The 15,764-nt window shown below is 62.0% G+C and overlaps 1 protein-coding gene across 2 annotated transcripts in view; it reads left to right on the top strand.

Annotated features, from left to right (window-relative positions):
- Window positions 1-5,504: 5,504 nt before the first annotated feature.
- KCNH6 (potassium voltage-gated channel subfamily H member 6) overlaps window positions 5,505-15,764 on the top strand; it is a 32,600-nt gene continuing 22,340 nt past the window's right edge. For both annotated transcript variants that reach the window (XM_086626382.1, XM_086626381.1), the window contains exons 1-2: window positions 5,505-5,580; window positions 8,720-8,950. In XM_086626382.1, the coding sequence (XP_086482508.1) occupies window positions 5,505-5,580; window positions 8,720-8,950 (307 nt within the window). The remainder of the gene's footprint in view (window positions 5,581-8,719; window positions 8,951-15,764) is intronic.

The following is a 15,764-nucleotide window of genomic DNA, read 5'->3' as shown; positions in this document are numbered from 1 at the left end:
TGAGGGGAGCTCAGGAAGCAGCGGTACCCCACGGAGCTGCCCTGTACCACCCTGCCTGTGCACAAGGCTCCCGGAGAGGAGGTTTGCTCTAAAATCACACAAATTCAAAGCAAGAAACACCTTGGGGACCTTTGCCAGCTCAGGGACCCTTTGGCTGCAGCAGAAACCCGTTTTCCATTTTTTTTAGGTTTCTTATCCACTGTGGGACAGTGGCTGGGGGGGGTTCCCACACCCCACAGCCCCTCGGTGCTGGTGGGGGCCCGGCCAAGCCAGGTCTATTCTTAGCCGGCGGGTGTCCGGGCAGGAGCAGGCAGGGTGCACGGGGCCGCGTTCCTCGCATTCCCCTTCCCTGGGGACAAGGAGGGCCTGGAAACACGCAGCCACAGCTTGCCAGCAGCTGGGGGCCATCGGCGGGGGCCACCCTGGGTGGGGGAGGTGGAGAGAAGGTAGCTTGGGGGGTTCCAGGGGGACAGGAGAAGTGTCACAGGGATGCCGTGAGCCGTGGTGGGGCCGGGGGACTCCCCATCTCTGCCAGCTCCCTGCCCCAGGGCTTCAGCCCCTGCGAGCCCCGGCTGGCACCATCCTTCCGCCCCTCCTGCTTGAGCAGGGCTTAGCAGGGGGGAAATGCAAATTTGGGGGTGAGCTGCAAGTGGAGGACCCCAAAGTCTCCCCCCTCCAAGCAAGCTCAGACTCCTCCCAGCCCCACTGCTTATGTAGAATTCCCTGCCAAAGGGGACAGAGGCAAGTCCAGCCCAAATGTCATCCCCACCCTCCCGATGTCCCCTCCATCCTCCATCCAGCGTCAGGCACCCGGGAGGTGCCTCCCCCACCTGTGGACATGTTGCACCGGGCACCCACCTGGGTCCCGCCCTCCCCAGGGGATGCACCCGGGGGTGCGAAGTGGGCTGAGCCCCTCCCCAGCCTCACATGGGCAGCATCCCCCTGTCCTGCTTCCTTGGGCGGCCATGGCAGCAGGACCCCAAAGCAGGCTCTGCCCGCGTCCCCTCGAGCCACCACCGTTCCCACCGAGGCCCCATGTCCTGCCCTTCCCCGGCCTTCCCTCCGGCACCACCGTGAGTTATTGCAGCCACCTGCTTGCCCCATCCATCCTCCCAGCCCCAAGGACTGTGGGTGAGTCACGAGCCTGCCCTGTGCCTCAGTTTCCCCTGCTGCATGATGAGGATGGGCAGGATGCCAGTGTCGCTGCTGTGAACCAAGTGTGCTGCATCCCGGAGCTGAGTCCCCGTGGCTTTTCCTGCTGCTTCCGAGTGGGAAGTGGCCCACGGAGACAACGTCTGTGACTTGGTTTTATGTCACCAAGTCCTTCCCAGGATCAGAGCCTCCCATCGGGCCTCCCCTGGGGCAGCGTGGCCGAGAGTCCAGGCTGATGAGGGTTAATTTTGGCTGCACATTGAACTGTTGTTGGTTTTGGGTGGGTTTTTTTATACTTAGCAAACAAATAGTGCTGCTGCGGTGAAAGCCTGGAAAAATACGTCAGGATTTGGAGTGGCGGAGGCGGAGGAGGGAGCCAGGACAAGGAGCATCCTTCCCCCAACAAAATCCATTGACAGCCCCGATTCCTCCCTCTCCTGTCACATCCTGGGAGCATCTTCCAAAAGTGAAGGGCAAAGCAGGGGCACGAACCGTGCCAGGCAGCCGGGACACCGCAGCCTGTCTGGGAACAGCACTGGTGGCTTCAGGCAGCATCGGGGAGCACCGGAGCCCCGTCCCTCCCTCGCCGGCTGTGTTTGCAGTGCGGCTCTGGCTACGGAAATGTGCAGAAATGCCGTCTCTCCGTTGGCAAACATTTCTCCCGGCAAGTGCCAGCCGGCAGCTGCCGTGCTGGGATTCGAGTGGGCGCCCGTCTCCTCCATCCCACATCTCCCACCCTGAATCCGCACCCCATTTCACAGCCGTAACCCCCTGCACCCGCCCAGGGCAGCCCCTCGCCGGGTGGGTGATAAATCTCTGCAGGGATTACAATTCCCTGCACTCCCAGGTGGCTCCTTATGTACTTGCGCTGCAGGAGCGGGGAGGGGGAGGACACCCTTGGGAAGCACCCAGGTCTTGTTTGCCCTGGAAATCCAGTGGTTTCCCACTGCTTTGCCAGGTAGTGGGAAGGAAGGAAAGAAGAGGAAAGGAGCAAAACCTCAAAAACACTCGAGGAGGAGGAGGAGGAGGAGAAGGAGAGGAAAGAACTGAGTGAGGGAGGAGGAGGAGGAGAGCAGGGCAGGGGAAGAGAGGATTACAGCTTGATTGAATTAGAGGGAGCCCTTCAGCTGCCTTGAACAGCAGGAGAATTTGCCCGGAGACCCCAATTCTTCCTATTTGGGAGAAAATGTAAGCACAGGATTAACTGCAAACATATGCTTAAGACCCAGGGAATTGAAAGAAGTCTGGGCATAAAGTGCTCCGAGGAGGGCAGGGAGGCATGGCACGGACCAGCAGCCCCGGGAATGACCCGGCTCTGCAGGGATGCACTGGGGGGACTGGAAGAGCTGGGTGGGGGGATTGGAAGAGGCATGGAGGCACTGGGAGGCTCCTGGAGCTTAGTCAATAATAATCTGAAAGGGAATGACATGACTCAACTCCATCTGCGAGGGCTGTACGGGGAAGAGGGTCGGTAGAGGCTCTTCCATCATCAGTGGGATGGGATGAGATTCCTTGGCCAGAGAAATGGAGATCAAAGTGGCCCCACTGCCATGCCCAGAGCAGGACAAGCCTTCCTGGGGTCACTGCACAGAGCCAGCCCTGGCAGAGGGGCTGGAGAGGCTGAGGCTGTGCCCTGCCCCATGCCCAAACCCCCCTGGTGCCCCTGCACTCCGCTTTGAGGACTCGCTCCCCTCTGCAGAGAGCTGCGAGCCGGCACGTGCCCTTCTCATCCGACACATCCGTGTCCACGTGATGTGTCCATGAACACCCCGGACTGATTTATGGGATGAGAGGAGGGCAGGAGGCCAGCCTTAAATCCTGACTGCCTGATGATTAATAATCATAATTATGACCATATTAGCTATAGTAAGAATAGTTTGCTTTCCCTTGCAGAACTGGTCATCCAGGAATCTCTGAGCGGTTTCACAAGGCCGAGTGACCAGCGTCCCTATTTTCTAGCAAGGAAATTGCGGCACAGAGCTGTCTCCCTCGAGTCACCCAGTATATCAACAAGAAAACAGAGAAGGCAGGAGCCTGGACTCCGTGTCCCTCTCCCTCCCCCATGCTATTAAGCTGCATCTGTGTAATATAGAGCAAAACATCCTCCACAACTCGCAGTAAATCATGGCAGAGGCAGTGTGCAGAGTGGATGGGGGGAGATAATGGGTTTTTCACCCTCTTCAACAATAGAACAAGTTTTTCTCTGCTGAGGAAGGCTGACTTCTATGAGAGACGGAGATAAAAGCAGCACCAGGGCTCTGAAATGGGGCTTTCAGGGCACCTGCCTTTGTTTACCCACTTGTGCTGCTGGCCCAGGGACAGGAGGCAACTCTGGCAGGCAACGCTGCGGGTCGAGTGCCCCACGGGCACAGCCTGGTCCCCCTGTGTATTGCTGAGGTACACTGGAATATTAATTGAAAATCTCAGCAAAACACTCCTGCTGATGATAATGGACCATAATCCTCTTAGACCAATTTCATGCCTGAAAAATCGTGCATAACAAAATCATAATAGAAAGCCCCTCAGTGGACACTGTCCTTAGCGGTGGGCTCGGGGGAAGGGGGCTGGCCAGAGGGGATTTCTCAGGAAGGAAAGGGAGCTGGTCCCCAGAGCCTTCACCTCGGAGGGGCACGGAGCTGAACTTGGGGCGAGGTCTGAACATCTGCTCTGGCAGGGCAGCATCACGGTGGGACCCCTGTGTCCCACAGAGACCCGGGTACCCACCAGGACTCCTGCGCCCCCAGAACCCCCGGGACCCCCTGGACCCTCCATGTCCCTGAGGGACCCTCTGTACCCCCAGAGCCCTGTGCCAGGCCGGGTTCCCCCATGCCAAGCCCCCTCATACCAGCTACCAGCCCCCCCGCCCCCCGCCCGCCCCTTCAGCACCGCGGCGACGTGGACAGCGCCGACGGCGGGGCCCCGCCCGGCGCGCGGCACTGGCACCCCTCGGCACCCCCCGACACCCCCCGGCTCCCCCCGGGAACACCCGGACCTCTGCCCCAGCACCCCAGCCCCGCACCCCATCTTCCTCCCCCTACATTCCCAGCAGCCCCTACTCTGCCCCCTCCCGCGCCCACCGGCACCCTCTCCCCTGCTGCACCCCTGCACCCCCCCCTCCGCACCCTGCACCTCCCCTCCTCACCCTGCACCCCCCAGCACCCCTCTCCTCTGCTTCTGCACCTTTGCACCCACAGGCATCCTCACCTCCAACACCTGCACCCACCGGCACCCCTCCCTCTGCCTCTGCACCCCGCACCCCTGCATCTCCTCCTCCTCCCCTGCACACCCCCCCGCACCACCCCCTGCACCTTAGCACCAGCTGCACGCTCCCTCCACCCACCACCCCCTGCACCCCGGCATCCTCTCCTCTGCCACCCCCGGCACTCCAGCGCCCACCATCATCCCCTCCTCCACCATCCCCTGCACCCCATCACCACCCTCCTTCACCATCCCTACCCCAACTCCCAGCATTCCCAGCACGTCCTCATCCAGTACCCCTCTCCAGCACCCCAGCACCCCTTCCTTCACCACCCCCTTCTCCAGCGCCTCCAGCACCCTCCACCTGCACTCCCGCCTCCCCCTCATCCCCAGTGCATCCTTTCTCAACACTCCAATCCTCCAGCACCCCCTGCCCCAGTCTCCCAAGGATCCCACCTCCATCCTCCCCATCACCCTCTTCCCCAGCACCCCAAGGACCCCACCTCCATCCCCTCCAGCACCCCAAGGACCCCAAGTCCATCCCCTCCAGCACCCCCTACCTCAGCACCCCACCTCCATCCCCCCAGCACCCACCTGCTCCCTCCCCCCCCGCGCTCCCCCCCGGAACCCCGCCAATCTGCGGGGCCGGTGCCCGGCGGTGCCGTGCGGGTACCGGCGGCGCGGGCTGCCGGGGGGCACGGGGAGACCCGGGGGTGGGCCGGGGGGGGTGCCAGCTCCCCGGCCGGCAGCTGTTGCTGCCGACAGCTCCCCCGGAGCCTCCGCCGGGCCGGGACAGCGGTGACTAAGCACTTTGGGGATTTCTACTCTTATTATTTTATTCTATTATTTTCTCCCCCTTTCAAGCGGGTCCTCCCCCCCCTTCCTCCCCCCTCCTCCTCCCCATCTTCATCCTCCCCGGCCGCCCCCGCCCGGAGCCGGGCGCGGCAGGGCGGGCGGAGGGGTTCCCCCTTCCGGCCACCGGGAGCACGGGAGCCCCGGACCGGCTCGGCTCCAGAGCTCGGCCAGCCCTGGGGTGAGGCGGAGCGGGGCCGCACCGTGCCGGGCCGTACCGAGCCGCTCCGGGGCCGGGCCGGGCTCCCCGCCGCCCCCGCGGGAAGTTCCGCCGCTCCCGGGGCGCGCAGGGCGGCGGAGCGATGCCGGTACGCCGGGGCCATGTGGCCCCCCAAAACACCTACCTGGACACCATCATCCGCAAATTTGAAGGGCAAAGTGAGTATCGCCCCCCCGGGGCCGCTCCGGTTCCCCCCGCGCCTGCGGGCGGCCCCCCCAAGTTCGGGGCGCAGCGGGGAGCGGAATGGGGGGGGGGGGGACGGGACGGGAAGGGCAGAGCAGGGCCACCCGCAGGGGGTCCCCGGGGAAATGCAGGCGCCCCTGTGACCCCCCGGGGAGGGGGGAGAGGGGTGGGCGACAGCCAGACAGTGTCCCCGCGGGTATTTATAGACAGGGTGACCCAAGGGGGACGAGCGGTCCCAGCCCGGTGGTCCCCCTGGGGCTGGGGACACCGCGGTCCCCGGAGTCCCCGGGCTGGGAGGGGGTCCCCGGGGTGGCGGGGAGGGGTCCCGGCTGGCGGGGCTGGGGGACAGGGGTGTACGCCAGCGCAGACGGGCTCGCTGCCCTGTTTGCCTCCAACTCGGCGCTGCTCGGCGGCCGCCGTCCCTGGTGAAATGTTGCCATTTGCTGTTGCTCCGAGTAATCTCTTTATATGAATTTTTTGGCTGGTTTTCGTGTCAAACACAGTGAAGAGTTTGTGCACATCGGGGAGCGCTGGGGTGGGGGCCGTACGGAGGAGGCGGGTGGGGGCTCTGCTGTCTGGGCACCTCGATGGGGCTGGGACCCCCCCCTTATGCAGCTGGGGATGAGGGGAGGTGAGCGGGGGACTGGGGTCCCCCCAAAAGCTGTGCTCAGCTGTGCTGTGGGGTGATGGGGATGTGCACCCCCCACTGCCCCGGCTCGCTGTGGTTTTGCTTTGGTGTCTGAGTTTGCTGGGTGGGCAAACGTCCCTGGTGCTGCCCGCCCCCCCCCGCCAGGTCTGCACTGCCTGCTCTGGCCCTGACTGACGTGACCCCGGGGACAGAAAGCGAGAAAAACTGTCCCTGGTTCCTATCAGTCCCTGCTGGGAACGGCGGCTGGGGAGCAGTGGGGGCACACGGCGAAGCGTGCCAGCGGGGACGCAGCCAGGCCCCCTCGTCCCTGCCCGCTCCCTGCCTGCGCTCTGCCAGCCATGTCAGGGCACCAGCTGGGCTCTGCCGAAATATCGCCCCACTCTGCCCCACGGCAGCTTCGTGGTGTGACGGGTGCTGGGATACACCAAACCAGCCCCCCCAGTCACATCGCTGCCACAGGCAGTGTGTCCTCCCCAGCTCGTGGGTGCCTTCACCCCTCCCTGCAGCTCCTGTGGGTGCAGCTGCACCCAGCGAATCCCCACTGGAGCTGGAGAGGGCCAAGGCTTCCATCCCAGGGCTGGTGCAGAGCCCCCATACTGTGGGGGCAAGGGCAAATCTGCAGGTGAGGGCAGAGCAGAAAGCAAAATTGGGGTGAAAATACCACCGAGGAGACCTGGCTCTGCAGCTCCTACCCATCCCAGCCTTGGTCACGTCCCCTGTGCTCAGCACATCCTGCTCCGGCGCCCTGCCAGCCCTGTAAATCCTGTCCTGCACCAGCCCCACAGGCCGGATCCAGGCTGGATCCAGGCTGGGCTGGTGCTGGATGGGGAAACATTCATCACAGGTGGGGAACATGCCCCAGGAGCGGGGTTTTGGGGGCAGGTTCCCTCCTCGTGCCGCCTTCCAGCTGGCAGAGTGATTTGGATAGAGAAGGATCGGGAAGAGGAGGGAACCGGGAAACATTTAGCGGTGATGGTTTGTGCTGTTTGCAGTGCCGGCACCGGAGTCAGCCCTGCGTGGGAGAGGGGAAGGGGCCGGGGGTGGGACCCCCCCACCAAAGGGCCACCAGGGGCTGTCTGTCACAGGTGGGATGAAGCAGGAGACCAGGGTGTCCCTGGGGGCACTGGTTTTACTGGGAGGCATCCTCCAGAGCTGGGACTCTGCAGGTGACGTTAGGGAGAGCGCCAATGTGCTGGGGAGGGGTCCCCCCACCCTGCCAGGACCCGGCCCTGGGTGCCAGAGCCACATGGAGGTTTCTCCCACGTTTGGGTGAAATTCCCAGGGAGGCTGGAGTGCAGCGGGGCTCTGGAGCACGCAGGCTGCAGATGCCATTCCTGGGTAATCCAGGAGATTAATTGGGGTCTGGGCTGGGAGGCAGCTCCAAACGGACCCTCTGCTCTGACCTGCCTCTGGCTCCAGCCCGGAGCCGATGCCAAACGCCAAGGGAGATGCTGCTGGGGGAGGGCACAGCATCCATCACATCAGCATCTGCATCCCCCTGTCACATCCCAGCGAACGTGTCCCAGAGAGGGTCCTCCCCAGCCCAGCACCCCCTGATCTCCTTGAAAAAAAACAAAAATCAAACCAACTCAAAGCTCTAGGCTGGGTCTCCCCCAGGATAAGGACAGAAATTACTGCATCAGGGCTGGACAACATGGGCTGGGCAGCTCTGCCACACACCCGGGCACGACCGCAGGTCCGGCCGCAGGCCAGGGTGGCTGCAGCACCAGGAAGGGATGGGGCAGCACTACTCCCTGCCTCAGTTTCCCCTTTCCTCTACCTGAGCCCTTTTCTTCCTGAGCACAGGGGCCACACAGCTCAGCAGGGTCTGGATTTCAGCTTCAGCCTGAAGGCACAATTATCCTATAAAACATTAGGAGAATCATTAGAGTGACGGGTTTCACCCGGCTTCCCGCGACGCAAAGCCTCGCGCTCACTCCTCCTCTCGCCCCTTGCCTGACTTCTGTCAAATCTGAGCAAGGGTGGGAAGTCTCTGAGATAACTCAGGTCCCTGATAAGCCCCTGGGGAGGGACAGATGCTGCAGCTCTCCCCCTCTGCCTGCAGTGCCGGTCAGGGACAGGCTGCTCATGTATTAGCCAGCAGCGAGTCCCCACGCGTGAGCGGTGAGACGTCGAGGCTGCGTGGGTTGGCCCATCCCAGCAAAAATTGCCTTTACTGGGGACCCCTTTGCATCCCCCTGTCCCCACAGACACCGATTCACGTGAAATTGGGGGAATTTTCTCTCTCTGAACAGCAGGGCAGCGCCTGGGGCGGTGTGGGCTGGCACCAGCCATCCTCCCCCAGACCTGTCAGCGGTGTTCCCGGGGAGCCCAACCCTGCACAAGCCCCATGTCGGGTGGCATCAAAAATCCCAAGCACCCCCCATCCGTCTGGGCTGTCCCTCATCCCTGCGGGTCCCCACCACCCCCCTAAAGCTTCGTGCTCTCCTGCCTCCCCCCCGCAGACCGCAAGTTCCTCATCGCCAACGCCCAGATGGAGAACTGCGCCATCATCTACTGCAACGACGGCTTCTGCGAGATGTTCGGCTACTCCCGCGTGGAGGTGATGCAGCGACCCTGCACCTGCGACTTCCTCACCGGCCCCGACACCACCAAGAGCTCCATCGCACAGCTCACCCAGGCCCTGCTCGGCTCCGAGGAGTGCAAGCTCGAGATCCTCTACTACCGCAAAGACAGTAAGAGTTGCTTTTTGGGGTGATGCGGTGGTGGGAGGTGTCACCTGTCCGGGATCCGGGCTGCTGGAATCCAGTGGTGGGAGGTGAAGGGGGTCTGATGCTACCAGGTGTCAGGATTGTGCCCAACCTAGGGCTTTGCCGAGGTCAAGTACATGGTGGTTCCCAGTGGGATGGAGCCATCTCTGCTGTGATGGGGCACTGGGGGCATTGGGACTTCAAGTGATGGAAGTTGTTGCCGATTATTTGGGCATCGGGTTGTTTGTGAGCCCTCAGTGATGGCTCAGAGCTCCTGGGGCAAGCAATGGCATCGCTCCTGGGATCCCTGCGTCATGAACAAGGATCCTGCGGGAAGCCATGGAGGAGCTGGGCTGGGACACGAGTCTCCCTGTGCAATTCCCTCGGAGCAATCTGCGCTCCGAGACAAGATTGAGACGGACCCCCCGTCTCCGCTGAAAGTGGGTGCAGCCAACGGCGTCGGAGCCGTCTTTCCAGCGAGCGGGATGCGGCTGTGCGTGCACAGATGGAATTACGTTAAGATGAAAATGAAGCTTTGATGGGAAATACTAGTGATTAGTTCTAATACTGCAGGAAGTTAAATAAATATTTAGTGATTGATGCTGCAAACCAGCAGCGGCCGGGGCTCCCCGGGGTGGGGGAAGTGCAGACTGGGTGCTCGCTAGAGGTTAAACATATGAAGTATTTGCTTTTCCAACCTGTGGAGCTTTCCCATTGCTTTAGGTTGTATCGATGGGGGCTTGGCCTGAGCAAGGGGCTGCACCCTTCCCGTCAGCAGCTCCCGGGGTGGCAGGATGGAGGAGAAACAACTGGAAGTGGAGGGAAGTAGAAGGCAGGAGCCCTGGCTTGCAGCCCAGCACCCTATCTCCGGGGCTGAGACCTGGGTGTCCTGGCCTCCCTCCCAGACCCTATCTCCTGGGCTGGCATCCAGGTGCCAGCATATCAACCGCGGGAATTATCCGCTGGCAGCACTCCTGCGTGTTAACCCGCACGGTTAACGTGGCAGGGCCGGACCCTGCGCGGTGGCAGGATCAGGCCGCGCACCGGCCGTGTTTCCCATATGATTTCCTGCCCGTCCTCGCTGAGGGACCTGATCGAGGCTCTTCCCCATGGGAATCCTGGGTGAAGCGGGGCCAGGGAGCGGTGCCAGGGCTGGGCTCGGAGTCCCCCTGGGCCGCTGCGGTTTGCAGGGGGCTGGCTGGAGCCCAGTGCAGCCAGGGAGGCAAGAGGAGAAGCGGGCACATGCTGTCCCTCTGCTCCCATCCCAAAGCCAACGCGTGGCCATGGCGAGGACAGCGTGTGCGGCCCCATTCCCCCTCCCTCAGGACAGTTTCCCCACGTCCATCCCTGGGGACCGATGTGCTGTGAGCCCGATCCAGCAACATCCTCCTGGCTTTGAAGCATTCCCACCAGGATGCTCGGTGCTCTCCTCGCAGCCCTGCTCTTCCTCTAGGCCACGGGAAACTCTCAGCGCAGCTCTGAGCTGCTTTCTTCTCTTTTTATTAAAAAAAAAAAAAAAAAAAGAGGGAAAAAAAATAAAAGCCCAGAAGCAAGCCCTTCATGTCTATTTTTAAAACCCAGCCCCACCAGCAATATGCTTTCCAATTGTTTCCCCCCAGCACTCAGCCTGCAACCGCTCAGCCCGTTATAAATGGGTCTTATCGGCGAAGAAAAGGCCTTCGCATTGTAGGGAGCTGCTGCTTAATTAGCCGGCGGAGGCTCCGAACCCGCCCGGCCTCCTTTCATCCCGGCGGCACCAGTCTCCAGCCTCGACCTGCTGTTTATTACTGCGGTACTCCCGGCGCTGCAGCTTGTTTCCTCGCTTTTCTGGTTGCCAGAGACAATATTATACCCCAAATCTGCCTGTCGGACCCCCAGCCCCAGCAGGGCCAGGGTGGGATGGATGGAGGTGGGTGGGAAGGGGAGAGGATGGAGTGCTCAGGGCACCCCGGGGTGTCCAGGCAGGTGACTCTGCCCATGCACAGGCAGGATGCTCTATGGGGTGTCCCTGGGGATGCCCACCCGAGCACCCACGCTGTTGTTAGCTAATTATAAAGGAGCCACGGGTGCCGATGGCAAGCCTGGCTCCGGGCAGCTGAAACAGAACCGAGAAACAAGTCCCAGTGGGGGAAGGTGGGACCAGCCCAGCAAGGGCAGTTGTCCCTCCCTGCCACAGCAGCCCCAAAACCTCGGGGAGAGCCTGGCTGTGGCACGTGAGGGCTCAAATCCCCCACTCAAAGCTGGGACATCAGTGAAAAGTTAATTTCCTTACAAGATGCTGCACGGCTGGAGCTGCCCCAACCAGGGGGGGTCATTATGGGATCAGCTCCTGCCGGGGCGAGGAGCAACCACAGCCACCAGCCCTGGGGACATGCTGCCCACGGTGTCCAGGGCTGAGCCAAGCCCCCTCCAGCATCCCCTGGGGATGGCGCTGAGGGGCTGGCGGGGCTGAGCTGCATCCAGGGTTGGGGGCTTTTCTCCCCCGAGAGTGACATGGTTTGCAGTGAAGCCACCAGTGAGAGCCCCCAGGGTCCCCGGAGCGGGGCCGGTGGCCACAGGTGCAGTGTGCCGCGGCGCTGGCATGGCCCGAGCGGCAGCAGCTGGCAGTGCCCGCCGAGCGCTTCGCCGTTAATCTGCGTGAATGTGATGCTTATGAATATGAAAGTGGAGACGTGGGGCCGAGACAGCCGGAGCAGCTGGTGGGGCAGCCGCTGCCCGCAGCCCCAGCCCCTCCATCCCCGTCCCCTCCCCGGGCAGAGCCCACGGCTGGTCCACTCCAGCCGGGGCGGTTTGTGCCCATCCTTGGGACCAGGGATCAGGGACTGGGATCAGGCCGGCAAACTCGTTACACTGGTGCCGTAAGCTGGGATTTCCCCCCGGGGGCTCTGAAAGGAGGGGGGGATGTCACAGGGCAATACCCAGGATGTCCCCCCACAGATCCCCGTGGGGCTGGTGGCCGGGCAGGCACGGGTTGTGGGGTGTCACCGCACCCAAAGGGGACAGAGGGACCCCTGGGACATGCCCCCTCTGTCCTCAGCCCGGGGCACATCTGCAGCCCAGCAATGCCTCCATCGGCCGCTGCCAGGAAGCCCTGGCTAAGGTGGACGGGGAGGGATCCGGCCAAGGGTTCTCTGTGCAGCTTTGTAAACAGCAACGTGTGATGTGACCAACAGGCTCGCTGGAAGTGGGAGGGCAAATCCCACTGACAGCTGCGGGATCCTGGCACCATCGAGGCTGGGGGGCCGGTGCCAGTGGCCCCTGGGAGCCTCTGCCCCATGGGGTGGACAAGGCGGGACGGAGGGGACCTCTCGTGTGGCAGAGGAACTGGGAGGCATGGCTGGTGACCGAACCCCAACCCCAGCTCCAGTTCTTTGCTCTTACAAAAACATGTGGGGTTTAAGCTGAGCCGGGGCCGTTTCCTTTGCGTTCTTTTAAGGGTCAGGCTTGGCAGAGCCGGGCTTCCCCTCAGGAAGGCGACAGGCACCGTGGCCCGACTCCAGACGAGGACTTATAAACATCCCGCCTTGCAATGACAAACACTCTGGTCCCGAAGATCCCGCACTGTGGGGCCCGGTCTGCCATCCTTGGCACGGCTGCAGCGCAGCTCTGGCCACCCCTGTGCCCCAGCTCTGTCCCGGGGACAGCGCCATCAGGGTATGAAGCTGGAAGAGGCACTTTTGTCCATCCTCTGCTGCCCCTCGGATGTTTTGTGCTTGGACCAGATGCCCCAACAACGGAGGGACAGGCCCAGAGCATCCCCAGCACTCCTGGGAATGCTTCCCAGGAGGCTTTTTCCTGAAATCCTCACCCCAGCAGAGCCCCCGATTCCCACCCCAAATCCTTCATCCTCATCCTCACCAGCTGCTGCATCCCTAGTGGGAGGTGGCCCCATGTGCCATGGGGACAGAGCCCTCGGGATGGCCGGACAGCCCCGGGAAACGCTGCCAGCGCTGCAGCTTTGGCCGCGCAGCCCCGCTAAGCTGGACTAATTCCTGCGGCCAGCGGGGATTTAGCGAGGGAAGGACCACGGGCCTGGATGCAGCCGCTCGCTTCGCTCGCAGCGGAGGTTAAGCTGCGTTTTGTCAACCCCCTGTATTGATCCAGGACCCCTTTTGGCTCCTGGGGATGGGAGCATCCTCCCACCTGCACCCCAAAACATCCCGCCGGGCTTGAAGGCATCTTTCTTCTGGCCGTGTCGGTGGTGGGTGCCCTCAGCTGCCCGATGCTCCTGGTTTTCCCCCCTCTGTGTTTCCGACCAGCGAGCTCCCCGCCGAGCGCAGGAATCCCTGCTCTTCGTCACCGCACACCGGCAGCCCCCGTCCCGCCGCCGTTACTTAATAAGGTCATTTTAGCGGTTCGGGGGTTGCTGCAAAGAGCGTTTTTGGTGGTCTGGTGTCACAGCAGGTTTCAGTCTCTCGATGCCCCGTTCGGGTGGGGGGAGAGGGGCCAGTGCAGACCCCACCAGCAGCATCCCTTCTCCGCGCAGGATCCTCAGCACCCATCGCTCCCCCTAGACCCCAAAGGTGACCCATCTCCCACTGGCTCAGCCCCCACCTCCCTCATTTTCCATCCAGCCCTAAGGATTTGCTTTGGGGCCTCCCAGTGATCTCCGCTTCCCTTTGAAGTTTCCACCCAGCCCTGACACTGATTTATCCCTGGATGGGAGCAAGGCTCAGTCCTCCCAAGCATCTCCCTGGGCATCCCAGCCAGCCTTGGAGCATGGCTCCATCCTCATCCCTGTCCCTGTCCCCATCCCTGTCCCCTCCGTGTCCTTCCCAGCCCCTCTCCTCCGCTCCGTTATATAATACCACTATAGATTTAGCCACTCTGCCATGAGACCCTGCAGATTAAATCTCCCGGCCGGGGGGAGGGAAGGACTCGGTAAGAGCTCCGAGGGCAGATTAATAGCTTGCTTTTTTAATATTCATAACAATACTGGTTTGTGTCCGGCTCTCGGAAACCCCCGTGTCCTGTTGATTAGTTTAAGACCGATGATACCGACAAATGCATTAACCACTGGCGGCCGCGGGGGATGAGGGCCGGGAGGGAGGGAGGGCCCCCGACGATGACATTTTTAATGTTATTAAGTGCTCACTTTTATCAAGGTCAGAAGACAAGATGGGTCGGAAAGCACAAACCGGGCGCTCAGCTTGGGAGAAGTGGGAAGATCAAACCCAGCCCAAGGTTTTAGGGAATGAGCTGTTTTTCCCAGCCCACGCGAACCCATCGCGTTGGGTGTGGGACGCTCCAAAACAGCATCCATGTCACATCCCTCGTGCCGAGCCCTCTCCGCAGCCCCCAGGCTGGGTTTCGCCCCGGACGGGCACGAAGGCAGCCCCGGGGCGGCGGCCACGGGGTGCGAATGCCCCCGCGGCTCCTCCAAGAGATCATTTGGCGGCTGGATAAAATTAGATGGATGGAGACAGATTAGCTGAACAGCTGAAGGGAAGAGACAGGCAGATGGATGGGGACAGTGGATGGAGGAACGGGGACAGGAGTGCGGGGCTGGGGTCGCTCCCGGGGCCAGCTCAGCCCACCAGTGCCGCAGCAGATCTGGGGTGTCTGGTTTTTTGGGGGGAAAGGATGGGGAGGCTCCGCATCCAGCATAGCCCAGGCTGGCTCACCACAGGGAAACTGAGTCAGGGCAGAGAGTGCCAGGGTTCTCCCAGCTGTAGCCTCTCCACAGAGCTGGGGGTACCCCAAATCACAGGTGCCCAGAGACCCCAAATCCTGGGGGGCTGTTCTATCTTTGGGCCAGGCTTAAAGGAACCTGCTGCTCCCACTCCAGCCCCAATGTTCCGACATCCCTTTGACGCCATTCATGCTATGGGGTGCGGGTCTGAGCCAGGCACCGAGCTCCTGGCATGCAGGGCTGTGCCCAGCTGGGCTACTTTTGGGGTGATTCCCCTGGTTTTGGAGGGTCTCACACCCAGTTAACTTTTGGTCAGCCCTGAGGCGGTCAGGCAGATGGACTAGGTGATCATTGGAGGTCCCTTCCAACAGAAATGGTCTATTCTGCTGAGTTTGAGAAGGGATCAGCACGGGGGCTCGCGGCAGTGTCGGCCGGGGCTGCTCAGGCTCCACACCCCCCGATTTGCAGGATGAAACCAGGCACCAGCTGCCTCCCAAACCCAGCTCAAGCCACCTCCCAGCTGCTCCTTTATATCCCTCCAACGGGATGTAACTAGGCCCAGTTTTCAGCTGTTCGGCATCGGGCATGGGATTAACCCTTTCCATGCCACTCAGGGCCTGCCAGGATCTGGCACCCCCAAGAACAGCCCAGGGGCCATTCCCCCCACCACCATGGAGGAGCTTAAGAAGCAAAAGCGAGGCAGGGAAAGGGATGCAGCCAGGCAGAGCATGTGAGCCAGGATCAGGCCATCTGGATGGGGAATCTTGGTCCAGGGGGGAAGCGTGGAGCTGAGGGTTGTCCATGCCAATGAACCCTGCTGGGCTGTGAGTCCCTGGTTGACACTTCAAAATCACCTGTGGGGAAAAAAATCCCTCATTCTATAACACACAGAAGGAGAAAGCATCTGGTGCTGCCAGCATCACACACACAGGCAAGTGGGCACCCGTGTGCACACACCAACACCAGCACCAGTACTGGCAGAGTTGCGGCACCCCAGGGATGGCACCGCATCATCGTGCCAGGCACGTGCCACCTTAGCATCACGCAGGACACCTCACTCCCTCGGAATCACCACTTGCCTTTTACATCCCTAAAAATCCCGACAAAGGGAGGGAAAAGGGCTCATTTCTTTCCGGCGCCGCTGGCTCTGCACGCGGGTAGCCCACA

Source organism: Tauraco erythrolophus, chromosome 25 (genome assembly GCF_009769465.1).
Source record: "Tauraco erythrolophus isolate bTauEry1 chromosome 25, bTauEry1.pri, whole genome shotgun sequence".
Lineage (NCBI taxonomy): Eukaryota > Metazoa > Chordata > Aves > Musophagiformes > Musophagidae > Tauraco > Tauraco erythrolophus.
The sequence above is the reverse complement of the archived record's forward strand: the minus strand, read 5'-3'. Positions and strand labels throughout refer to the sequence as shown.